Source organism: Eutrema salsugineum, unplaced genomic scaffold (genome assembly GCF_000478725.1).
Source record: "Eutrema salsugineum unplaced genomic scaffold, Eutsalg1_0 scaffold_8, whole genome shotgun sequence".
Lineage (NCBI taxonomy): Eukaryota > Viridiplantae > Streptophyta > Magnoliopsida > Brassicales > Brassicaceae > Eutrema > Eutrema salsugineum.
The window spans coordinates 555834-581156 of NW_006256414.1; the positions used below are offsets into that span (position 1 = coordinate 555834).

The following is a 25323-nucleotide window of genomic DNA, read 5'->3' on the forward strand; positions in this document are numbered from 1 at the left end:
CATTACATCAATTTCATGGCGGACGGACACTCTTCCCGGGCGTCTGCCTCGGGAAACACCGGGACCGATGTCCCTTCATCTTCCGGAGCCTCCCAGGTTCCGAATACCGCGGAGCCGTCTCCACCACCGCCTCCACCATCATCTCCACCACCACCTCCACCGCCGGCTGCCGAACCGGTACCCGCTCCTCCTCATCCGTATGCCCAGTTTACGGTTGAGGATTTACTAGCCCTACCGGGACGGGGGGCTTTACGACGTCTGGTTCCCGGAAAAGCGGAACCGGGCTCTTATTGGTAAGTAAACTTTTTAGTTTTTTATATTTTTTTAAATTAATGTTTTAATTTACTTAAATATTAATGTAATAAGTTTTTTTTTGTTTCATAGGTTTAGTTTGGATAATTGTGTCGGTCGGAGCGTTTCCGACACAATTAAGAGTCATTTCGTGGAGCCACACTACAATTGGAGCAAGGTGTCGCAAGAGACGTTCGACACCTGGTACAAGTGCTTTGCGGTACGTAATATTTTTTAAATATTATTTATATCATTTTAAATTGTAGTAAAATTCAATTAATCTTACTTTTATATTATTTATCTAATTTTTTGTTTTCTTTTGCAGCAACGGTGGAACTGGGACATCGGGATCAACAAGACGGTCCGCGAAGCTTTCCGGCTGAAGGCGCAGAAACGCCTAGTCAACACCGTTTCCGATTGGAAGCGGAAATGGGAGATCGACGGCGACGACGCAAAGCCGAGCTCCATGTCCACTACCTGTTGGAACGGGTTGAAGGCGTACTGGCTGGACCCGCATGCCCAAACCACCGCTGCTAAGTGTTCGGCCGTCCAAAACCGGGTCGATCTGGTGACTGGTGAGAAGTTAGTGACCCCGCACACTTCTGGCCAAATATCTTTTGCGGGAAGATGTCTCATGATAGTAAGTAATTATTATTTTAATTTAATTTTATTTATTGCTATAATTTATTAAATATTTTTCACTAATGTTTACTAATTCGTAGGCCGAGGAGAACGGAGGAGAACTACCTCCAATGACGAAGCTCTTCGAGACCACTCACCGGAAGAGGGACGGGACCTTTGTCGACGCTCGGTCCGAGGAGATCTACAATGCCGCTATGCAGCGGATCGCCGAGCGGGAGACCCAGGCCACACCTGACGGTACTATCCAAGTACCGTTGACCGTCGCTGAGCAAGACCAGATTTTCGAGGAGGTATGATCTATTTCAATTTTTTTTAAAATTTATTATATTTATTACTTAATAAATAATTAACGTTTTTATTTTCTATTTGTAGGTTGCTCCGAAGAAGAAGGGCCGAAGCTTAGGGATGGGCTCTATTAGAGACTGTCCTGCCGCCTCGGCTTCCGGATTCCGCACGCAGGAGTATCCGAGTCAGCTTCGCCAGGAGCTTGCTACGGCCAATGCTGAGATCACCACTCTCAGGCATGAGCAAGTGGCCCAGAAGCAGGAGCTCACCGAGATGCACGGTCTCTTCGATATCATTGCGGAAGCGGTTCCGCAGTTGGCCACCGCAATCCGAGCGAGGCAACAGCGAGCACGAGGGGTCTTTGAGACCGGTGGTACTTCCGGTACTGGACCATCGGACCAGCAGACGCAGGGTCAGTCTTCGGCTCCGGTAGTGCAGACGGGAAACGACGGTCCAGCAGCGACGGGCGGCCAAGACGGAGAGCCTCCTCGTGACGTCGATCTGAACCTCGACGATTACGAAATCACATTGTAGATTAGGTTTTTTTGTAAAAAACAATTTGTATTAAATTTTTTTTTATTTATAAATTATTTTTGAATTTAAATTGTTTTTTTTCTATTTTTAATTTTTTATTATTTTCAAAATTCATTAATTAAATTAAAATCGAATTAAATATTTAATTTATAAATCGACGTAAATTCGTCGTAAATTTACGTCGATCTAACGTCGAATATTTAACGACAAATTTACGTCGAATAAGTTTACGTCGAATAAGTTTACGTCGAATTTACGTCGAAAATTTACGACGATTTAACATCGACAATTAAAAAATTAGTTTCCTTTAATTGAAATTGTTCGTCTCCTAATCGTTGTTAAATCGATGTAATTTAGCATCGATTTTACGTCATTTTTATGTTGGAGTTCTTTCGTTGTACTTCCGTTGGAAATTTTACGTCGCATTTACGACGAATAGTTTCCGACGATTTTACGACGATTTTACGACGATTTTGGTTTTACGACGATCGTTTTACGACGAATTTTTTTTCGTCGTTAATTCGACGTAAATGCTGTTTTACGTCGATTTTACGTCGATATATGCCGACGTAAAACCCGATCTTTCTTGTAGTGTAGATTATAGAAATCACAAATCATCTATAAAGACATGACATAGATAGTTAAACATAATTAAAAGAGGGTTGGCCAATTTGATATTAACTAGAATATATGTTTCTGCATCTCAAAGGTCAACCCTCTTATATAAAGACATGACATACATAGTTAAACATAACTAATAGAGGGTTAGACATATAATATAGCTTTTATAAAGACATGACAGATCAAACTGAGATATGACATTTATATAAGCTACAACTTGGTTAATGATTAAACCAAAATCATAATTATAGATATAAAAGTTTTATACAGTTTTGGGTATTTACAGTTCCAATTCATTCTCCCACAAAGCCACAAAACAATCAGAAACCCTCAAAAACATATTAAGAACAGTATGGGTTCAGAAAAAACTATTGACTGCCCATCCGTGAAACACCCAAGTCACAATCATCCGCTGTGGGTCTTCAAATCCCAAGAAGAAGATGAGATCATTTGCTCTGGATGCGAGCTTGACCTCACCGGACAAGCTTTCAAGTGTATGAAGAAAGACTGCGATTACTTTTTGCACAAGTCATGTTTCGACCTACCTGGTGAAATTACTCACAAGTCTCATCCTGACCACCCTTTAACTCTGCTTTATTCCCCACCTTATGGTCAGTCTTATGGGTGTAATGCGTGTGGTGAATTGGGATCCGGATTCACTTACAACTGCTCTGAGTGCCAGTACGATGTTCATGTGGGATGTGCTTTTATCCCCGAGACCGCGGAGCCTGAAGATCATGAACACCCACTCACTCTCCTTTACAACACACCATGCAAAGGTCGTGAGGATGGTGTTATGTTCATATGTGATGTTTGTGAAGAAGATATGTCGGAGGATCTTTGGGTTTATTACTGCAAAGAATGTGATTATGGGACGCATGTGCAATCTTGCGAGGCATCAAAGTTGAATTCGTTGATATTAGCTAATTATGCGATGACCGGGATGCATCTCCAAAGAAGTAGGAATGCGATCAATAATTCTATAATGAATTTACGGGGATGATCGGGATGCTCAGCATCAGAGAAATGTTGGTCGATTGAATGAATAAATTTGAAACAATGATGAACTTAGTGATTGTTCTTTCTTTTGAGAGTTTTTTTTTTTCCATGTGAGTTGAAGTGTTTGTTTTTTTGTTTCATGTAGCTTTACTTTTAATTTGAATTTAAGAATAATAAGCTGATTAATAATATGAATTCCTTTAATTAATTACTATTGGAACAATTTTTAAAGCTAGTTTACTTTATACAAATGTGTGTAAATTAAAACAAGTTTTTTGGGCTAAGTGAAAAAACGCTTGAATTGGCTAACTTAAATAAGGGACATGTCAAAAGCCTCACATTGAAAGTTTTGAAAAATTTAGAGTAATATAAATAAAACTTTAGTTTGATTAAGTTATCGAGTATCGTAGAATTTAGTTTGATAAATCTGTTATCAAGGGATTCTGGTTATTATGAATTTGGTTTTGTTTCATATTCTCTGTTTAGCTTTTGGTTTGGTGAGATATTTTGTTGATGCCTTGTCCTTATCAGTTATGTGTCTTATTCTTCACCTAGGTAAAGGGAGAGAGAGTATAAATAGGAAATACAAAGAAGAATAAATCATTTCTTTATTAAAAGCATTAACTTAACCAGAGAATCCTTTATGGTGGTTCAGTTTCAACTACTTAGATATGGAGAGAGATCCGTTAGAATCTCATGGGTTTGTTTGAAGTGAGAGGACAAAAAAAAAACAGTATCGTGTAAAGAAAATCTTCAAAATTCTTAAAATATTTCCCTATTTAATTTCTCAAATTATCCAAGCATTTTGTAGTTCCCACTTCCCAACATTAAATGTAATCTCTCATTTATCTACAGCTAAACTCAATTTTCTGTTCGCATTTACAAACCACCACCTAATTTTTCGATCATGCAGATTTTGAGATCCGTAGTTGCGCAGGTATAACGTCAAAAAGAGTATAATTATTGATTAATATTACGTTTGTTCTTTGGACTTTCTTCGAGCGATCGATTGATGAAAGTAATACACAGTGTTACCGTAGAGGGAGATCGCTTGGGATCGCCAATCTTGCAATTTCTCTTCATCAACTTGTACCAATGGTAACGTTCTCTGTTTTCACATTTAGATCTATTAAAACTCACTAGCGTTACTTATTGGATTTCATGTATGTGTATTCGGATTTTTTATTATCTTATTTTTTCTTTTCTTTTTAATTGTAGAGTGGAAGCGAGAAAGTCCGAAAGCTGGAGACTGGTTATAGGGTGGCTTTTGTATGTATCAATTTTTTTTTTTTTTTGCATTCCCTTCTTTTTCGACGAATTAGTCAGCTTTGTGAATATCGTTTGCATGTTTTAAGGTGTTTTGCTGTCCTGCAAATTTCTGCAACTAGGGGGAATGATGCTAGAGATGGATGTGTATGAAGGTAAAAAAGCAAAATCAAGAAGAAGATTGTTACCATATTATATATATATATATATATATATATATATATTTGTGCTTATTCTTTCTCATCTTCATTTTCTTTGTGTGCTTCAGAGATTGCAGCCAAGGAGGGAAAAAAAGTGGCGTTTAGTACGTATATCAGTTATTTCGGGAAAAGTACATTTACTCCGATGTACTACGATGATGAACTCGGTCGTTATGTAGAAGAAGCCTAATTAATCTGCCTTTGGTTTATGTTCTGAAGAATAAAGTAGCTTCATATTGATTCATCTGTCTTTACAGTCTCTTGACTTGTTCTAAGTATAATAAGTCTTGCTTCCGATTCTTTAGGAAACAAGTACAGTATATTTAAGAGACCAGTTTGTTCTGTTTTCAGTATTTATCGATAGATTTGGCTTATGTTATGTAAATGATTACTCTATTTTGATATTTATAACTATTTTAGGATTAACCTAATTTCATATCTTTGCTTGAAGAACACATTTCTTGTATACTAACTATTGCAAAAGTAAACAACCATTTTATGTTTTTCTTCCTTATTCTTATTGAAAGATATATTTATTTATAACAAAATAAGACAAACACAAACTCATCATTAGGGCCTACTCATCATAATATGGACATATATATATATGGAAATTACATAATCTGTAAACCGATACAAATCATTAAACATTTTGACAACTTTCTAAAGTTTCGATTGATAATATCTTTATATATAATATAGAAAATATTAATGTTTGATTACTGTTCAAAGAGAAAACATTTTTGTAGTTAATTAATTAAAGCTTGGAGACGATCCATTTCCGTTGTTTTGGATATGACAGCTTCTACATTTATACGGTTTCCACCTCCCAAAAGTCAATTCATAGAAGAAATCAGAATAAACTGAACAAGTGTGTGTTTTAGCAAAAAAGTGTGTTTAGCACTAATGATAAGAACTTTCAAACTTTGAATAAACACTGTGTACCGTTCTCATTTGTTTGAAATGAAACTATGTGACGTTTCCGGCTTACAGAAGAGCCGTGTTCGTTACTATGGATATGAGGGCTTCTTCCATCTTCCAAACAAAAGATATTTTATATGTTGCGTGTGTTGTAGCACCAACTAACGCTATATACTTAAAAAGCTTTCTCTTAGATTCAAGTAAAGAATTTTCTGTTACCATTTCCATCTTTTCAAACTTGATTTCGAAATGGAACCTATCACCGTTTCAAGGCTCAGATTTGACGTGTTTCTAAGTTTCCGAGGCCAAGACACTGGCCAAAACATCACAAGGCGTCTCTATGAGACGCTCAACAACAAGGAAAACGTCCGGGTTTTCTGCGGTAACGACGGTATGAAACGTGGGGACGAGATCGGTACAAGTCTTGAGGCAGCAATGGAGGACTCGGCGACCTCTGTCATCGTCTTATCCCGGAACTACGCTAACTCTCACTGGTGCCTAGATGAACTAGCTATGCTCTGCGATCTGAGAGCATCTCTGAATCGTCCGATCATACCCATCTTTTATATGGTCGATCCAAGACATTTTAGGACACGGAATGGTACTTTCGAGATGGATTTTGAAGAGCACTCGAAAAGTTTTAGCAAAGAGAAGATACAGAAATGGAGGAGAGCCATGAATCTAGTCGGAAACATCTCTGGATTTGTTTACAGGTATGACTCCAATATGGCAATATCTTTATAATCTCTAGTCTCATATTCAGATACTTTGATACAAACATCTCATCTAAATTTTTTTGAAGCATTCATTTCATGCGGCTAGTTGTTCTCTGATTATCTTCGATAAGACATGGTCTCCAACACTAGAAATATTTATTGATCTACATTTTTCTCTTTTTTATTCCAAGCTTGAATCTTTCTGTTTTTTTTTCTGGGATCTTCAAGTTTCTTGAGAATGGTTCCTTGTTTCCTTTCCTATTACTCATCATCCTTGTCTCTCTTGCTTCTCAAGCAACATGCTCTGTTTCTTTTTAAGCAAGAACTAGAGCATTTACAAAAAGTCTAGAACCCTCTCCTTGAACCTGTGACTTTCACTCACATATTCTTATGTCAGTGAAACACTCTCATTCTTGAAGAGTCTTTGAAAACCTCCATCTCTCTTACTTATCTGTTAACTCCGACAGTAACTCAATTTTCTTCAAACCATAAATTTCAAATTTCAATGGACAATGGGTACTTAAATCAATAAATAAGCTTACGGTAAAGTAAAAAAACGAGTCAAGTGATTTTAACACTGGCTGATAGGGCTGGAATTATTATCCGGTATCCGGTATCCGATCCGGTATTCGGTCCTATCCGATCCGTAAAAACCAAATATCCGTTCGGATCTGGACCCGGATAGTGAAATTAAGTATTCGTTTATTTCGGATACGGATCCGGATAATAGAAAATTTTGAAACCGGATATCTGTTATCCGTTTGTTAAATATTTATTTATTTTTAATAATATTTAATCATTTTTAAAAACTAACTTTAGATTTTTTTTTGTTTAACTCTTTTACATATGATTGAAATTCATATTGTGTGATAAATTTCTATTTTAGATTATGAAACAAGAACATGAAAATGGATAACATATGATAAATTAACTTGTTTATTAGTATTTTTTGTTATGTAAACTTTATGCTATTTGAATGCTATTTGAATGTTTTTAAAATTTTGCTATTTGTAACTTGATATGATAATATATTTTAATTATCTATGTTATTTCATTATAATTTTTAAAAATTAAAGATTTTGTTGAGGTTTGGACTAAATCTTATCATTGCTTAGTTAAGATAAGTCTAGCTCTTAGTTAATGAAACAGGGTATGATACACTTGGTTAAGCTGGTTAACGCTAAATTGAGGGTTATCATATATTCTTGGTTTACTTAGTCCGATTATATTTTGTAAGGCCTTAAGTATAAAAGGTCATCATTAACCGAGTTTGTTAGATCGTCTTCTTTATATCGTCAAACAGTTGGTGTGCGAGTCTTGTAGAGCTTCTCTGTTCTTGAGAACTTGATTCCTCGGTGTTAGTGGATTTGCTGGACTGAGTCTGGCCCCAGAGACGTAGCTTACCATATCGGTGGTGAACTCTGGGTAATCAAAAACTGTGTGCTCCTGTTTTACAATTCTGTTCCTTACGTTCATTTTCTTGCGAATTGGATCGAGAGTGAAAGCTGAGTGAGTGAGTTAGGTTAAGTCGTATTCAGATTCTGAGGCTTCGGCGCATCAATTGGTATCAGAGCTTCGGTTTGCTCTCAAGATGACGACGATAACAACGACTCGGCACGAAGTAGTTTGTTTCGATGGCACCGGTGATTTCTCGATGTGGACCACAAGGATGATGGCTCACTTCGGCGTCGCGGGATTGAAGGATGTGATCCTCAGTGACGATTTCGAGATTACAGTCCCATTGTCTAAGGCTGAGCTCAAGAAAGGAGCCGAAGCAGATCCTGCAACAGGATCGGTCCAAGAAACTAAGGTAATCACTGATCCTGCAAAGTTAGAAAAGGACGAACGTGCGAAGGATATGATCATAGTGAACATAAGTGATCAGGTTCTCAGAAAGATAAAACACTGCACTACTGCTGCTTCCATGTGGTCTTTGTTGGAGAAGTTGTATATGTCTAAGTCTCTGCCAAATCGAATCTTCGTTCAATCTCAGTTCTATACCTTTAGATGCGATAGTTTGAAGCCGATTGATTCAAATGTTGATGAATTCCTCAAGATCGTTGCTGAGATGAATAGCCTAGATGTTAACGTTACTGATGAGATTCAGGCTATAGTTTTCTTGAATTCGCTTCCAACGACCTATGATCAGTTACAACATACCTTAAAGTATGGAAAGGAATCTATATCTTTGGAAGAGGTGATTTCAGCAGCAAAGTCAAAGCAAAGAGAAATGTCAGAGACGTGAAAGACATCTACAGGATCCGGGAGTGCTCTCTACACAAATGACCGTGGCAGACAGCAAAAGCGTGACTCAGGTGACAATCGCACAAGCAGAAATAGGAGTAAATCCAAGAATGGCAGGAAGGTTACCTGCTGGTACTGTAAGAAGGAAGGACATGTTAAAAAGGACTGTTTCGGAAGGAAAAAGAAACTGGAGCTTGAAGGAGATGGAGAAGCAGCAGTCGTTATCGATCAGATTGAGGCAGAGAAAAGTGTTTTGAATGCTTCTGTGGATGATCCCAGCAACACATGGGTTATTGATTCAGGTTGTACTCATCACATGACCTCGAGACGAGATTGGTTTGTGGAGTTTGAAGAGAGGACGTCTAGTAGAATCCTCCTCGGTGACTTCCACTCAGTTCAGGCTCAAGGGATCGGTACGGTAAGGCTGGATACTCAGGGTGGAACAGTCAAGCTGATGAAAAATGTTAGGTATGTTCCAAGTTTGAGAAGGAATCTCATATCTACGAGCACCTTGGACCAGTTGGGGTTTGTTCACTCTGGTGGGAATGGGAAGATAAGTTTTCACAAGAACAACAAGCTAGCCCTGAAAGGAACATTAATAAACGGTCTCTACATCTTAGACGGTAAGACGATTACAGAGGAATCGTGTCAGGTGGAGGGAGCAGGGTCAAAAATGTCCATTTGGCATAGCCGGTTAGGTCACATGAGTTACAAGAACATGCAATCCCTGGTCAAAAAAGGTGTCTTAAAGAAGACTGAGGTGGGAAGAGAAGGGTTCTGCGAGCACTGTATAATGGGGAAATCCAAAAGAGTAAGCTTCGAGACAGGTAAACATGACACAAAAGCAATTCTTGATTATGTGCATGCCGATCTATGGGGTTCTCCAAGTGTTCCACCGTCTCTCTCAGGTAGTAAATACTTTCTATCCATAATAGATGACTTCTCTAAAAAGGTATGGGTCTGGTTTCTAAAGTCTAAAGATGAAACTTTCTCCAAGTTTTGTGAATGGAAATCCTTAGTTGAAAACCAGGTTGATCGAAAGGTAAAATGTCTAAGGACAGATAATGGACTTGAATTTTGTAATAATACCTTTGATGAGTTTTGCAGAAAACATGGCATTGAAAGACATAGAACCTGTGCCTACACTCCACAGCAGAATGGAGTAGCCGAGAGGATGAATCGGACTATTATGGAGAAGGTTCGTTGCTTGCTAGATGAATCAGGTCTAGGCGAAGAATTCTGGGCCGAAGCTGCAGCAACATCTGTTTACACTATAAACAGGTCACCAACAGCGTCAATCAACCTTAAGTCTGCTGAAGAGGTTTGGATTGGTAAGAAACCTGGTTATAAACATATGCGAAAGATTGGTTCTATTGTTTATGTTTATGCAGATCAGGGAAAGTTGAAGCCGCGTGCTCTCAAAGGAATATTTGTTGGTTATCCTATGGGACAAAGGATACAAGGTTTGGCTTCTTGAAGATGAGAAGGTTACAGTGAGCAGAAATGTGAAGTTCCATGAGGAGCAAGTTTACAAAGATCTCAAAGGTGTTAAAACCACTGACTCCATCAACAGGCATGATGTCACCAAAGAGTTAACTGAGTTTGAAGTTCAAGGAGATGCACATGGTTCGGAAGGTACTGATCAAGGTGGAGCATCTCAAGGTTTTTCTAGTGACAACGAAGATGATGAGCCACATTTGGAGTCAAGTGGTGGAGTCAGATCAAGTCTCGAGAATTATCAGCTGGCAAGGGATCGAACAAGAAGAGTCATTGTCCCACCAGCAAAATATCAAGACTATGATTGTGATGAAGAGGAGATTATGTTTGCTCTCTCAGTGGCTGAGTCAATGAATATTGAGGAACCAAAAGATTTTACAGAAGCTCAGTCAAGCAGAGATTGGCATCTGTGGAATGGTGCAACAGACGAGGAAATGGATTCCCTACAGAAGAACAAGACATGGGTATTAGTTGACAAACCGAAGGATAGGAAGATTATTGGATGTCGATGGTTGTTTAAGGTGAAGCCAGGAATAGAAGGAGAACATGATCGGTTCAAAGCCCGTCTAGTTGCTAGGGGTTTTACACAGAGGGAGGGCATTGACTATCAAGAAGTCTTTGCCCCAGTGGTAAAACATGTTTCTATTAGAGTTTTGTTATCTCTAGTAGTGAATCTTGACCTGGAACTGGAGCAGATGGACGTGAAGACTGCGTTTCTTCACGGAAACCTTGAGGAGGATCTCTACATGCATCAGCCTGAAGGGTATGTGGATCCAAAGAACAAGGATAAAGTTTGTTTGCTCAAGAAGTCTCTCTATGGCCTAAAACAGTCTCCAAGGCAATGGAACAAGAGATTTGATCAGGTTATGTTAGCTCAAGGTTTCAGCAGGAGTGAGCATGACTTGTGTGTATATACAAAAGAGGTATCACACGACAATTACATATATATTTTACTATATGTTGATGACATGTTGTTGGCCGCAAGAGACATGTCAGATATTAATCAGCTGAAGGAGTGTCTGAGTTCAACCTTCGAGATGAAGGACTTAGGTGCTGCAAGAAGAATTCTTGGTATGGATATTTACAGAGACAGAGTTCAAGGTACCTTAAGGCTGTCTCAGTCGAAGTATCTGGAAAAGGTGGTTGAGAATTTCCGAATGAATGGAGCAAAGATATCTCAAACCCCTATAGGTGCACACTTCAAGCTGTCTGCAGTCAGAGATGAAGATGAGTGCATTGACACTGAGGTAACTCCTTATGCCTCAGCTGTAGGTAGCATAATGTACGCTATGATAGGTTCTAGACCGGACTTAGCGTATGGAATTGGCCTCATAAGTAGATTTATGAGTAGACCAGGCAAGATTCACTGGGAAGCTGTAAAGTGGTTACTTCGATATATCAAAGGATCAATAGGTGTTCATTTGGTATATCGTAAAGGAAATGATTTGCAGATTCAAGGGTTCTGTGACTCTGATTATGCTGCTGACTTAGATAGGAGGAGATCTATTTCGGGTTATGTATTTACGGTGGGTGGAAATGTCGTGAGCTGGAGATCGTGTTTGCAACCTGTAGTTGCATTATCGACGACGGAAGCTGAGTATATCTCATTGACCGAAGCTGTCAAAGAAGGTATATGGCTAAGGGGTCTTCTCGAAGATTTTGGTTTCAAACATGGAGCAGTAAAGGTTTGGTGCGACTCGCAAAGTGCTATCTGTCTCTCGAAGAACAGTATGTTTCATGAGCGTACTAAGCATATAGCCGTCAAGTACTATTTCATCAGAGACATTATCGCCGATGGTGAGGTTGAAGTACTCAAGGTTCATACAAGTAGAAACCCCGCGGACATCTTGACAAAGGTAGTCCCTGTATCCAAGTTTAAGTCTGCATTAGACTTACTTGGTGTGGCTCAAGCATAAGTGATGAGATGAGTCAGCCAGATGGTGTTAAGTCCAGAAGGTGAATCCACAGGAGAGCCCAAGTTGAATGATGAAGGTGTACACTGACTTATGATAAGATGTATCCAAGGTGGAGAATGTTGAGGTTTGGACTAAATCTTATCATTGCTTAGTTAAGACAGGTCTAGCTCTTAGTTAATGAAACAGGGTATGATACACTTGGTTTAAGCTGGTTAACGCTAAATTGAGGGTTATCATATATTCCTGGTTTACTTAGTCCGGTTATATTTTGTAAAGCCTTAAGTATAAAAGGTCATCATTAACCGAGTTTGTTAGATCGTCTTCTTTATATCGTCAAACCGTTGGTGTGCGAGTCTTGTAGAGCTTCTCTGTTCTTGAGAACTTGATTCCTTGGTGTTAGTGGATTTGCTGGAGTGAGTCTGGCCCCAGAGACGTAGCTTACCATATCGGTGGTGAACTCTGGGTAATCAAAAACTGTGTGCTCCTGTTTTACAATTCTGTTCCTTACGTTCATTTTCTTGCGAATTGGATCGAGAGTGAAAGCTGAGTGAGTGAGTTAGGTTAAGTCGTATTCAGATTCTGAGGCTTCGGCGCATCAGATTTTTTTTAAATCAACAAAACCGAATATCCGGTCGGATATCCGTAAATATTCGGTTCAAACCGGATATTCGGATTTTTCGGATCTGGATCCGGATAATAAAACTGATTATCCGATGAATCCGGATCTGGATCCGGATACTTTGAAAAGTGTGGATATTCGGCTCCCTTCCATGTAAGACGATAAAAAAGAAGAAGGTGATTTAACACGGGGTGTCGTTCTGATATGCAATAGCCATGGAACTGCGTGACGTTTTATGTTGGTCCTACACTTGAAAGTCAATGCGATAATTTTGTTTTACAAGAGAAGGAAATAGAATAGAATCTGGAAATTGGCATTTTCTAGTGATTCCCAAAATCGAGAGCTTCGTTCTCTTCCTCTAGCCAAGAGACTTTGTCGATCGCTGTCGCTAAATGGATCGCCGTCGCTTGAAGGGTGAGCTGAAGAAGGAGAGAGTCGAAGATAATTGCGAAGCCGATCAAGAGTCGACTGCCATGAACTGACCGAAGGAGAGGAGATCCGAGTTGACTTTTGGTCAGCAGCTTCCGAATTCGCTATTCGAGCTTCTCTAGTTAGCCAATGACTGATATGGATGCGTAGAATCAGAAGCTAAGCTTCACGGAGAAGAGGAAGATCGGGAGATGGAGACTGAGGTTGTTTCGAAGCCGCATAGGCTCAAGTTTGACGTCTTCCTCAGTTTCCGAGGCGAAGACACGCGCGGCAACATCACGAAGCGTCTCTACGAGGCGCTTAACGAGAAGGAAAAGATCCGAGTCTTTTTCGACAACGACGGTATGAAAAAAGGGGAAGAGGTCGATCCAAGTCTCGTCGCAGGCATGGAGGACTCGGCTGCCTCCGTCATCATCTTATCCCCTAAGTATGCTGATTCTCACTGGTGCTTAGATGAATTAGCTATGCTCTGCGACCTGAAGAAATCTCTGAATCGTTTGATGATACCCATCTTTTACATGGTCGATCCCTCGAATGTCCGCAAACAGAATGCTCATTTCGCCAAGGATTTTGAAAATCACGCGAAAAGATTTAGCGAGGAGAAGATACAGCGATGGAAGCGAGCAATGACTTTAGTCGGAAATCTCTCCGGATTTGTTTGCAAGTAGGACTCCATATCTCTTCTCTATTTTCCTTCCTTATGAAGTGAATTTAAGATGAGACTGCTTTTTGTTGAACTTGTGTATTTTTATTTTGTAGGGAATTTGGCAATTTGTTGAACTTGTTTAATTTTATTTTATAGGGAGTTTGGTAAAGACGACTCAGCTGATGATGAGATGATAGAGCTTGTGGTGAAAAGGGTTTTAGAAGAAGTGAGAAATACACCAGAAAATGTGGGAGAATTCACGGTTGGGCTCGAATCACGTGTCGACAGTTTGACGAATCTGTTTGACATTGACTCCAATTCTGGTGTTCAAGTCCTGGGACTTTACGGTATGGGTGGTATTGGGAAGACGACTCTTGCTAAAGCTTTCTATAACAAGATTGTGGGAAGTTTCAAGCAACGAGTTTTCATCTCAAACGTTAGAGAAGGGTCATCAGACCAAGATGGCTTAGTCAATCTTCAGAAAACATTCATCAAGGAACTTTTCCGTTTGGTAACTGAAATAGAAGATGTTAACAGAGGCCTTGAAAAGATAAAAGAAAATGTTGCTGAGAAGAAGATTCTTGCGGTTTTAGATGATGTTGATAAGGTAGACCAGGTTAATGCCCTGATTGGTGAAACGAGATGGTATGGTGAAGGAAGTCTTATAGTCATTACTACCAGAGATTCTGGGATTCTGAGTAAGCTCTCAGTGAACCAACAGTATGAGGTCAAGTGCTTGACTGAGATGCAGGCGTTGAAGCTGTTTAGTTATCATTCACTACGAAAAGCAAAACCAACAGCTGGTTTATTGGAGTTGTCGAAAATGATGGTCGAGATGACCGGACTGTTGCCACTGGCTGTTAAAGTGTTTGGTTCTCTTTTGTATGACAAGGAGAAAGAGGAATGGCAAGCTCTACTGGAGAAGCTGAAAAATTCCCAACCAAACAAGCTTCATGGTGTTCTGGCCCTGAGTTTCGAGTCTTTAGACGATGAAGAAAAGAAAATATTTCTCGACATTGCGTGTCTCTTTATGATAATGAAGATAACAGAAGAAGAAGTTGTCGACGTGCTAAAAGGATGTGGGCTAAACGCTGAGGCTGCTCTCAGTGTCCTCAGACAGAAATCTCTCGTTGAGATCAAGGCAGACGATACTATCTGGATGCATGATCAAATTAGAGACATGGGTAGGCAGATGGTCCGTAAAGAAAACGATGAGGATCCTGGAATGCGAAGTAGACTCTGGGATCGTGGTGAAATTATGAATGTATTGAACAATATGAAGGTATTTACATTCTACCAATTATATATCATATGTATTAACTTACATTCTCATGATCCTTTGTTCTGTAATGGGATGACAGGGAACAACATCCATCCGAGGAATCGTACTTGACTTCAACAAGAAGTTTCCTAGTGACCCGACTGCAAATGAAATTGCATCCAGGAATCTACACAAAAATCCTGGCAAATTCTCTGTGTTAAATTACTTGAAGAATAAACTTGTAAAATTCCCAGCAGAGGAAAAGCCAAAAAGTTCTGGAATCACCATTCCCGTAGAGTCTTTTGTACCAATGACGAAGTTGAGACTTCTTCAGATTAATAACGTGGAACTGGAAGGAAATCTTAAACTCCTCCCATCTGAACTCAGGTGGATACAGTGGAAAGGTTGTCCATTAGAAAATCTCCCCCCAGATTTTCTTGCTCGGCAACTTGCTGTTCTTGATCTTTCAGAGAGTAGAATAAGAAATATCCCGAGTTTCTGTAGTAAAAATGTAAGCTTTTTTTTTTCATACAGCATAAGGAAGTATATTGTTTTATGCTAAAGTCTCACTGCTAAAACATTTCTCTCTGTCTTTCAGGTGGATGTGAATTTGAAGGTTGTAAATTTGCGTGGTTGCCATAGCTTAGAAGCCATTCCTGATTTATCAAATCATAAAGCCCTAGAGAAGCTTGTTCTGGAGCGATGCAAGCTTCTGGTGAAGGTTCCTACATCAGTTGGTAATCTTAAAACATTGCTTCACCTGGACTTCAGAAACTGTTTGAACCTTGCTGAATTTCTTGTTGATGTTTCTGGACTGAAGCATGTTGAAAAACTTTTCCTCTCTGGCTGTTCAAATCTGAGTGTGTTACCAGAAAATATTGGTGCCATGACATGCTTGAAAGAGCTTCTACTTGATGGAACAGCAATAAATAACTTGCCGGAATCTATATACCGCCTCCAAAAGCTTGAGGAGCTTAGTCTAAAGGGTTGCAGATCTATTCAAGAGCTACCTATGGGCATAGGAACGTTAACATCACTGGAGAAGCTATATCTTGATGATACTGCATTGAAAAACCTTCCGAGTTCTATAAAATATCTGAAACATCTCAAGAAGTTGCATTTAGGACGCTGCAGATCCCTTTCTGAGATTCCGGACACTATCAATGAGCTTAGATTATTGAAGGAATTTTTCATTAACGGAAGCGCGGTGGAGGAGCTACCTGCTATAAAATCAGGCTCACTGCCATGTTTAACTGACTTTTCAGCAGGAGAATGCAAATATCTGAAACAGGTTCCGAGTTCAATTGGTGGACTGAGTTCTCTTCTCCAACTTCAGTTGAATAGTACCTTAATTGAAACTCTACCAAAAGAGATTGGTGACTTGCATTTCATTCGCAAACTTGAGTTAAGAAACTGCAAATTTCTGAAGTTTTTGCCTGGATCAATCGGAGATATGGACACACTCCAAAGCTTAGACCTTGAAGGCTCCAACATTGAGGAACTACCCGAAGAGTTTGGCAAGCTTGAAAAGCTAGTCACACTCCGAATGAACAAGTGTGAAATGCTCAAGAAGCTTCCTGAATCATTTGGAGACCTGAAATCTCTTCGCTATCTATACATGCAGGAAACTTTGGTGGTAGAGCTGCCACAAAGCTTTGGAAACCTGTCAAATCTAACGGTATTGAAAATGCTTAAAAGGCCTCTTTTTAGAAGTTTTGGGGGTGGTGCTCCAGGTACAAGCAAAGAATTACCAAAATCTTTCTCAAAACTCGTGTCGCTCGAGGAACTGAATGCGTGCAGTTGGGGAATATCTGGTAAAATTCCAGATGCTTTTGAGAAGCTTTCGTCTCTAAAGATACTGTATCTTGGGAATAATTATTTTCACAGTCTTCCGGCTAGCCTGAAGAAGTTATCAAGTCTCAAAGAACTTTCATTGTATGACTGCCGAGAGCTCAAGTGTATTCCTCCTCTCCCATGTAAACTAGAGCAGCTAAACCTGGCAAACTGCTTGTCATTGGAGAGTGTATCCGACCTTTCAGAGCTGACAGTCTTGCACGAGCTCAATCTCACAAACTGTGAGAAAGTGAATGATATCCCAGGCCTAGAGAAAGTGACGGCTTTGAAACGATTATACATGAGTGGATGTAACTCTACATGCTCCCGTGAAGTTAAGAAAAGACTTTCCAAGGTGATTATCTCAGAATCTCAATTAGTTGAATCTCAGCGTGTGTTAACAAAATTTGCCTGCAATCTTTTGAATTCTCTCTGCAGGCTTCTTTGAAAATGATCCGGAATCTCAGCTTGCCTGGAAACAGAATCCCGGACTGGTTTTCACAAGGCCCTCTCACATTCTCAGCTCAACCGAACAGAGAGCTCAGAGGTGTAATATTGGCTGTTGTTGTGGCTCTTAACCATGAAAATAAAGATGATTACCAGCTGCCTGATGTGATGGAGGTTCAAGCCCAAATTCTCGACATTGATCACGTCGCGTTTTACACCCACACGTTACACCTTTGTGGAGTGCCCATAACAAGTAATGATCAACTCCACATCTGCCGATACCCAGCTTTGCATCCAATGGTTAGGTCGTTTAAAGACGGGTACACCATTCAAGTGATCAAACGAGAACCACCATACAAACCAGGCGTTGAACTAAAGATGCATGGGATTCATCTGGTTTACGAGGGCGATGATGATATTACAGAAGAAGAACGTTTCTTAAACGAGACACAGCAAACCGTTTCGCAGAAACTTGCCAATTTTTTCAGCTCCTTCAAAGAAGAAGGCGATGCTACTGTAACATGATTTGCTACAGAGAGTCAAAAGTGTCCTGCTCAGTACTCCAACAAATGGTACTCTCTCCCTCTTTCTGATGTATATGAAACAAGCATCCCCACTATAGTAACATGCCCATTGTTCAGGTGATACAAGTTTGCCCAAAAACGTTGCCTCTCTTTTCGTTATGTCACAAAATGGATTCTCGGTCGTTATGTGAGAGAAGCCTAAATCTGCCTTTGGTTTATGTTATGAAGAATAAATTAGTTTCATTTTGATTCATTTGTCTTGAAGGTCTGTTGACTAGTTCTAAGTAGAATAAGTCTTGCTTTCGATTCTTTAGGAAGCAAGTACAAGTTTGTTATGCATTTGTTTCGGTCAATTTGTTGTACGTGACTCCAGTCTATTTAAGTGACTTGTTTATTCTGTTTTCAGTATCAATCAGAGAAGCATTCTCAGTTCTTACTCGTGTTATACAAAAGCTTTTCTGATTGAACATGTTCAGATGTTTAATTATATAAGCATAAATAAATAAAAACTTATTCTGGCGTTTCTTCTGATTGATCATGTAAATGACTTGAAGGCTTGCCTGTGAAATATATAAAGACCAAACATCAATCTTTGCTTTTACTACAAAGATGGTTTATTAATTCCCAAAAAACAATGACCATCATTTTCTTCTTCTCTTCCCAAGTTTTGGTGGAGGAAAACAATTTGTCTGTAAAGTTTCTAATTTTGGAGATTGAATCGTTCATGGGTTTTTGGGGCCAGTATGCGACTGTATCCTTAATGCCCATAAAAGTCCGGTATTTTTCACGAAATGATCCGTGCATTTTCAAAAGTTCAATATTGGTATGTCTAAGTTGTCCCTCAAACTAAATAACACAACACATCAAAGAGAGAACAAATCAAAATCAAACATGAACAAATCATCTCAAGAATTATAAAATATTTATAATCTCAATTTAATTTGTTTTATACATTTATCTCTTGGGAGATTAGGGTCAATGGAGTGAGTAAACCATGATTAATATGCTTTAATTACACGGCTAACAATTAACATTGAGTCAGAGATCAGAAACTCTGGTGAGGAATTGAAGTTGCCGAAGGAGAGGACTAAGAGTCTCCATGAGCTTCTCGCAAGGATGATTGTGAACACCTTCGTAGGTTGTTACGACAACGTTTGGATCTTTTGCCAATCTTTGCACTTGTTTCTTCACGTTGCATGTATGGTATGTACATCTGTAGTAGCTCCTGCAATTTATTTTTGTTGCAAAATACAAATGAATAAATAAATCAATCCACGTATTGTATTTAAGCAATTAAAAAAAAAATTATCTATTATATTAAAACAGAAGCACTTTTAGTGTTTGTTTCCTAAAATTTTATTTAAATATTTTTTAATATATATATATATATATTTAGTTCCAAAAATTAAATATTAATTTAAATAACTAAAAGTTTACTTAAATATAGGTTATATCTATAGTTTATAGATATTAATTTAAATAGACTTCCTTAAATTTAAATTAGATTTAATTAAACATTTAAAATTTAAATAAAATTTTCAGAATAACATATATGATTAACAACTATCTTATTATATTTTTTAATCATATTCTATCAGATTAAAATTTCACATATTGAAAATAGATAAATATTAATATTATATAATAATTTGATGGAACAAGTTAAATTTTTTTAATAATTATGATCTTATGCGGGTTAGGTTATTAAAGCATGCAAAATATTAGGAGAAAATTATTTCAAAATTAATAAATATTTATATTATAAAGTAATATAAACGGACGGGTTAGAATGATCATTTTTGGATTAATAAAATGAACGAGTTAAAAATATATTTTTATAATAACGGTCACTTTTTGATTAATAAAATAACCGGGTTAAAATTATATTTTTATGATCATGGTGATCATAATAATAAAAAATTTTAAAAAAAAATTTTATATCACTTATTAAAAAATTATATTTATAAAGAAAATATAAATATTACAAATTTTGATTAAAAAATTCTTGTGCGGATGCACGGGGTAAAATCTAATTGTTATTTAAAACATAAAATTCATTTCAAAAGTTCATTTCTACTGATGTTGTTAAAAACATAAAAAATGCATTCGTTGTAAAACAGTTTTTTGGTTTGAAATTTTTTGACAACAATTAAAAAAAAAAAAGATATTGTACATTTAAGAAGCTATTGTGCCAGGTTAATATATAAATTCATTTCAAAATCTTACAAAAATGCAGATTCCCAATAATTTCATAGTATATATCGTTGTAATTTTGAGTATTAATTTCTTGAGTTAGTTTGGGACTTTGGGTCATCTGCTGATCTGCGTAGACATCATCTAAACGATAAATATACTAGGCCGGACGAACGGCACAGCCAAATCATGTTTGCTTCATGATCACGGATTCATCAACATATGACACTAATAAATTTAATGTTTTAAGTATCTAATTAATTAATGATAGGTCGCCGAAACATTTTAGATAATTTTAAACTTGTGTCGACTAAAATATGAACCAACAACAACGATTATCCATTGTTAGCAACAATGAGACAAACAGATCCACATTGGCCTGTTAAAAATATGACATAATGATCCTATTATGGGGTATGACATATTTGCTCTATTTTTGGTTATCTATATTCTATACCAATTTAATTTTTGTTAATTTAATTCAGGGACCGGTTGGGATAAACCAATTCGAAATAAACACCCCTGCTAGTTCAAAAGACACGAGCATTAACGTAAAGTAATCGGTCTTACACAATTTGACTTCGATAGTTTAGGTTGTTAAACTAATATTTCCAACCAAGATGGCAAGATATACACGTGACTATTGACCAAGAGTACGTGTGTAAATATATTCTTAGGTTAATTTCGAAATCTACTTTGACGATGTCATATTTTCATCAAAACACATTAATATGTATTAAATGTAAGTAAAAGAAGAACCTGGGATGTGCATTGTTCTTAACAGATTTCTGACCATATTTTCGCCACCGATAACCATCATCAAGAACATCGTCATCACTCCTCGTATGAAATGCAATCCTCTGCATCGTCGACGATCTCATCTTTCCTTTCCCTTTATTTTTCTTATTGTGATCACTTAATACTCCCATTTCCTCCGCGTCTCCTCCTCCTCCTCCACCATGAAAGTTCTCTGGCTGAGCAGACATATGAAAACTCGCCGGAGAACAGGAAGAAGAAGATGGGCCCATATCGCCGGAAAACATTAACGAAGGAGCCATCATCATTAAGGTTTTGTCGTCAAAGGAAGAGAAAGAGTTGTTTTCGCCTTCTTCTAGTGTTAACATTGGGTTTGTGTCAATATCGAACCCTTCCATTGTTTGTAAAAGCTCTCTCTATCTAGATATCTCTCTCACACGCACTATATGTAATTATATATGTGTGTTTATGGATCTATGTGTGCATATCAAGAAGAAAGAGAAGAGAAGAAGGAAGGTTATAAGGATATTTGTAGGGGAGAAAGAAGAAGAATGAGTAAAAGGATTGAGGCCAACTATATTCACCTAACTTTCTGTTCAACTGCCTTAGTCTCTCCTTTTCCTAGCTATATATCTCTTCTTCTCCTTAACAAAGTTTTTGGATCAATATTATTATTTAGAATAATATATTTATACGATACCCTAAAATGTATGTAATATGCCAAATTATTTTAATTGAATCTAAATAGTAAAATATCTCTATCAAAATAGAAAAAAAAAATGAACAGAAATTAAAGTGATTTTGACAACTATATATCCATATGGCAATGTCTCATATAACCAATCAATATACATCTAATTAGTGGTCAAAGTTTCTATTTGATGTCCCAAGACAAAAGGAATGTTTGGTAAAAGCTTAATGAGCTTATACATTTCCATGTAACAGGTAAAATAACAGCGTTCTCTTTCATTTCAAATGTGTGGTTAATTATAGTATAACATTATTGATCTGGTAGATTCCACCGATCGATCAAGTTACGAGTTTTAAAAGTTCATCAAACTTTTATAAATAAAGCGATATAATATGGTCGTTAGATTCACGTTCCCTTTTTGGTTTCGTTTTTGCAAAGTTTCATTCTGAAATTTCGTTCGTCCACGGTCCAGCCATATTAAAGTTAATTATGATAAAAGAAATATATAATTTTTTTATTTTTCAAACTAGTACTAGACATGACTCAAAAAAAAAAAAAAAAAAAAAACTAGAACTAGACTAAACATGCATCATGAAGTCGCTTATAAAATTATTGTTCACGGGCATTTTTGGCCAAAAAACAAACAAAAAAAGTTGAGCACTATATACGGATAAACGAACTTAAGCAAATTATTCTGGTTGTAGTTGTTAAGAATCTCATTTGACCGGTCGAATAAATCCAAATAAAAATTAGCATGATTGTACATATGCAAGCTCATGCATGCACGTGGAAGCTTCTCAGATCATGAACTATTAACTATAATAAATGAAATGTTTAATAGATCTATTTTTTTTTTTAATAAGTATGTGCCTTCTTTTTAAAACGTGATTTTCCGGTTCAACTTATAGCTACATTACTGTAAATATCCTATAATCGAATTATGTGATATTAACTAGCTAGTCTAGTTAATTTAATTACTTTTTTTTTGTTGAAACATCGATGTTTTAAATAAGAACTTAAACAGAGTTTATGGAATACAATTGCAGGGCCTGCTTAGCCAAATTATCTGCCACAAAATCTACCACAACAGAGTTAATTTATTTACTTACGCATCGCTTTATATTGTAGAATATGCAATCGCAATCAATTTTTCAACTTTCGATTATATATTTAACCACACAAAAGAAAGCTTGGATTGCATTTAGGTCTTTATAATAACATTCTGTAACTAAATTAAATTTGCTTAAGTATGACTAAGAGTTAATTTTGTTTTCTTATCAAGAAAAGAAGTTAGGACTACTGTATGAGTTCCGTTGAAGGGTTCATGAACTGCATGCCGGTTTCTTATGCTCGCAACGGCATACAGTTTACTAGCGCTGTTCGTGATTGTGTAATTGGGCCGTACAACGCATCAAGCTAACGCGGCTTTCAAAATATCATCATCAATAAACTTTGCGCGCCTGAAGAATTCAAATCAAATTCACTACAGTTTTCAAAAAAAAAAAAAGAGATTGGAAGCGGAAAAAAATCTCTGGAAATGGAAGAAAATTCATGTCTATCATCCATGAAGTTCTTCTCAGATCAATACCTCTCTTACGCTGATATTCTTCTTCCTCACGAAGTAAGTTTCGCTTCCCATTTTCAAATTCGTGATTTATCTTCCCCCTTTTTTTTGTCGAATCTCGTGGTTCCGATTTGAATTTGAAGATCGTTGTTTACAGGCTCGTGCTAGAATCGAAGTTTCCGTACTCAATCTCCTCAGAATTTTGAATTCTCCAGATCCAGCCATCTCCGATCTCTCTCTGGTACTGTAATTTTCGGCTACTAATCTCCTGATTCCGTTTCTTAAAATCTCATCACTAGATCTTCCCGATTCCGAAATGACTAGAACCAAAAATCGTTGTTGCTTTTGTGTCGTTCTGTTTCCTTTCTCGATTTTTCTGGGTTATGAGATAAAGTTGAAATTCTCGTTTGACAGATCAATAGGAAGAGAAGCAATAGCTGTATAAACCCAGGGATACTCACAGATGTTTCATACATATTCCTCTCTACTTCATTTACGAAGAGTTCATTGACGAATGCAAAAACAGCGAAAGCTTTTGTGCGAGGTAATCTCTCAATGTCTCTTCTATTACTCATCCAAATCCTTTGATTGAAATCATATCAGTCAGAGATTAATGGGTCGTTGTGTTCAAATTTCTAGTGTGGAAAGTTATGGAAATATGCTTTCAGATTCTGCTTCAAGAAAAACGAGTGACACAAAGAGAGCTCTTCTATAAACTGCTTTGTGATTCACCAGAATACTTTTCTTCTCAGATTGAAGTCAACAGAAGCGTTCAAGGTCATTCCAATGTTCCTTTAAAATCATGCTTAATTTAAAGAGATTTTTTTTTTCTCTGAAACATTTATGCTTATGATTTTGTTTCCTGCCTGTGGTTTATACAGATGTGGTAGCACTTTTACGTTGCAGTAGATACAGTCTTGGGATTATGGCTTCTAGCAGAGGCCTTGTTGCTGGAAGGTTATTTATACATGTGAGTAATTAAGCAATCTGTTTTCTCTATGCCGGTTTTGCTTTTTCCGATGAATCCTTGATGTTTTAAGCTAACATTGTGATCTCTGTCCGTTTCTTTTGTTCGCACATAGGAACCAGATAAGGAAGCTGTAGATTGTTCAGCCTGTGGTTCTTCAGGTTTTGCAATTTCAGGAGACTTGAATTTGCTAGACAATACTATCATGAGAAGCGATGCTCGGTACATCATTGTTGTGGAAAAGGTATAGTCATTGGTCTAATCAAGGACATATAACATAAATGTAATCGTTCATATAAGTCACTCCTAGATCTGTTTTCAGCATGCGATATTTCATCGGCTTGTGGAAGATCGCGTGTTCAATCACATTCCTTGCGTATTCATCACCGCAAAAGGGTATCCGGATATTGCCACAAGGTCAATCTTTTAACTCAGATAACAAAACCATGGTTGCAATGTATGCAGACACTGATATTGAGCTTGGTAGTTGAATGTTTTTAGGTTTTTCCTTCATCGGATGAGCACAACTTTTCCTGATCTGCCAATTCTTGCTCTAGTAGATTGGTGAGCATAAATGAATATCGTCCTCTTTGTATAGATAATATTTTAGTTGCTCATAATATCAAACTGAGAGGTCTATTAAATTTTATAAGGAATCCAGCTGGGTTAGCTATACTATGCACCTTCAAGTTTGGAAGCGTAGGAATGGGTCTTGAAGCTTACAGATATGGTAAAAACTAAAAAGACCCACTGTTTGCAACAAATAATCCCACAGGTCTCTGTATTAATAGTTTTTGCTTTGTCTTAGCTTGCAATGTGAAGTGGATTGGGCTGCGAGGAGATGATCTGAATCTGATACCAGAAGAGTCTTTGGTTCCCTTAAAGCCAAAGGACTCACAGATTGCTAAAAGCTTATTGTCCTCCAAAATCTTGCAGGTAACTAACTAACTAACTATACATTATAAAGCAGAAATCAGTAGTAATGTTCAATTGGAAGCAAATATGTTGATTGAAAGTTCCAAGATTCGAATTACGTAATTTACGTATTCAAAATTCAAATCAATTTCGACTTACTTTTCTGATCAGGAAAACTACAGAGACGAGTTGTCAATGATGATTGAAACTGGTAAGAGAGCTGAAATTGAAGCTCTGTATTGCCATGGTTATGATTATCTGGGTAAATATATAGCCACCAAGATCGTGCAGGGCAAATACATATAACAATTCAGACACCAATATGTAAGATCTTCCCCCAAAGACC

At 37.5% G+C, this 25323-nt stretch overlaps 5 protein-coding genes and 1 long non-coding RNA gene across 8 annotated transcripts; 5 read left to right on the forward strand and 1 right to left on the reverse strand.

Moving 5' to 3' along the window:
• The first annotated feature begins 2690 nt into the window (after positions 1–2690).
• On the forward strand, positions 2691–3376 carry LOC18009678. The gene has a single exon (XM_006391621.2). The coding sequence runs from the start codon at positions 2726–2728 to the stop codon at positions 3374–3376; it is 651 nt and encodes a 216-aa protein (XP_006391683.2). The 5' UTR covers positions 2691–2725.
• Positions 3377–4169: 793 nt separating this feature from the next.
• Positions 4170–5203, forward strand: LOC18009839. Its single transcript, XR_002896759.1, has 5 exons — positions 4170–4309; positions 4402–4470; positions 4591–4641; positions 4728–4793; positions 4907–5203. It is a non-coding gene; the product is annotated as an uncharacterized LOC18009839 (long non-coding RNA).
• Positions 5204–6008: 805 nt separating this feature from the next.
• On the forward strand, positions 6009–6503 carry LOC112089874 (toll/interleukin-1 receptor-like protein). The gene has a single exon (XM_024160693.1). It carries the CDS (start codon positions 6009–6011, stop codon positions 6501–6503), a length of 495 nt encoding a protein of 164 aa, XP_024016461.1.
• Positions 6504–13080: 6577 nt separating this feature from the next.
• LOC18009696 (disease resistance protein TAO1) lies at positions 13081–18317 on the forward strand. 3 transcript variants are annotated; one of them, XM_006391624.2, is made up of 6 exons: positions 13081–13844; positions 13983–15108; positions 15188–15598; positions 15686–17275; positions 17359–17939; positions 18009–18317. In XM_006391624.2, exons 1-5 carry the CDS (start codon positions 13372–13374, stop codon positions 17890–17892), a joined length of 4134 nt encoding a protein of 1377 aa, XP_006391686.1. In that variant the 5' UTR covers positions 13081–13371; the 3' UTR covers positions 17893–17939; positions 18009–18317. The 3 variants fall into 3 exon arrangements, with proteins under 3 accessions (XP_006391686.1, XP_024004356.1, XP_024004361.1); XM_024148588.1 differs by having other exon boundaries at positions 17359–18317; XM_024148593.1 differs by having other exon boundaries at positions 13704–13844; positions 13940–15108; positions 17359–18317.
• A 612-nt stretch (positions 18318–18929) lies between these two features.
• On the reverse strand, positions 18930–21315 carry LOC18009781 (probable WRKY transcription factor 56). The gene is made up of 2 exons (XM_006391625.2): positions 20844–21315; positions 18930–19116 (listed from the first exon to the last, which is right to left on the reverse strand). Exons 1-2 carry the CDS (start codon positions 21236–21238, stop codon positions 18930–18932), a joined length of 582 nt encoding a protein of 193 aa, XP_006391687.1. The 5' UTR covers positions 21239–21315.
• A 1753-nt stretch (positions 21316–23068) lies between these two features.
• Positions 23069–25318, forward strand: LOC18009701 (meiotic recombination protein SPO11-2). Its single transcript, XM_006391626.2, has 11 exons — positions 23069–23152; positions 23253–23336; positions 23510–23639; positions 23735–23872; positions 23977–24065; positions 24178–24306; positions 24385–24479; positions 24564–24626; positions 24716–24792; positions 24871–24998; positions 25149–25318. Exons 1-11 carry the CDS (start codon positions 23069–23071, stop codon positions 25281–25283), a joined length of 1152 nt encoding a protein of 383 aa, XP_006391688.1. The 3' UTR covers positions 25284–25318.
• The last annotated feature ends 5 nt before the right edge of the window (positions 25319–25323 follow it).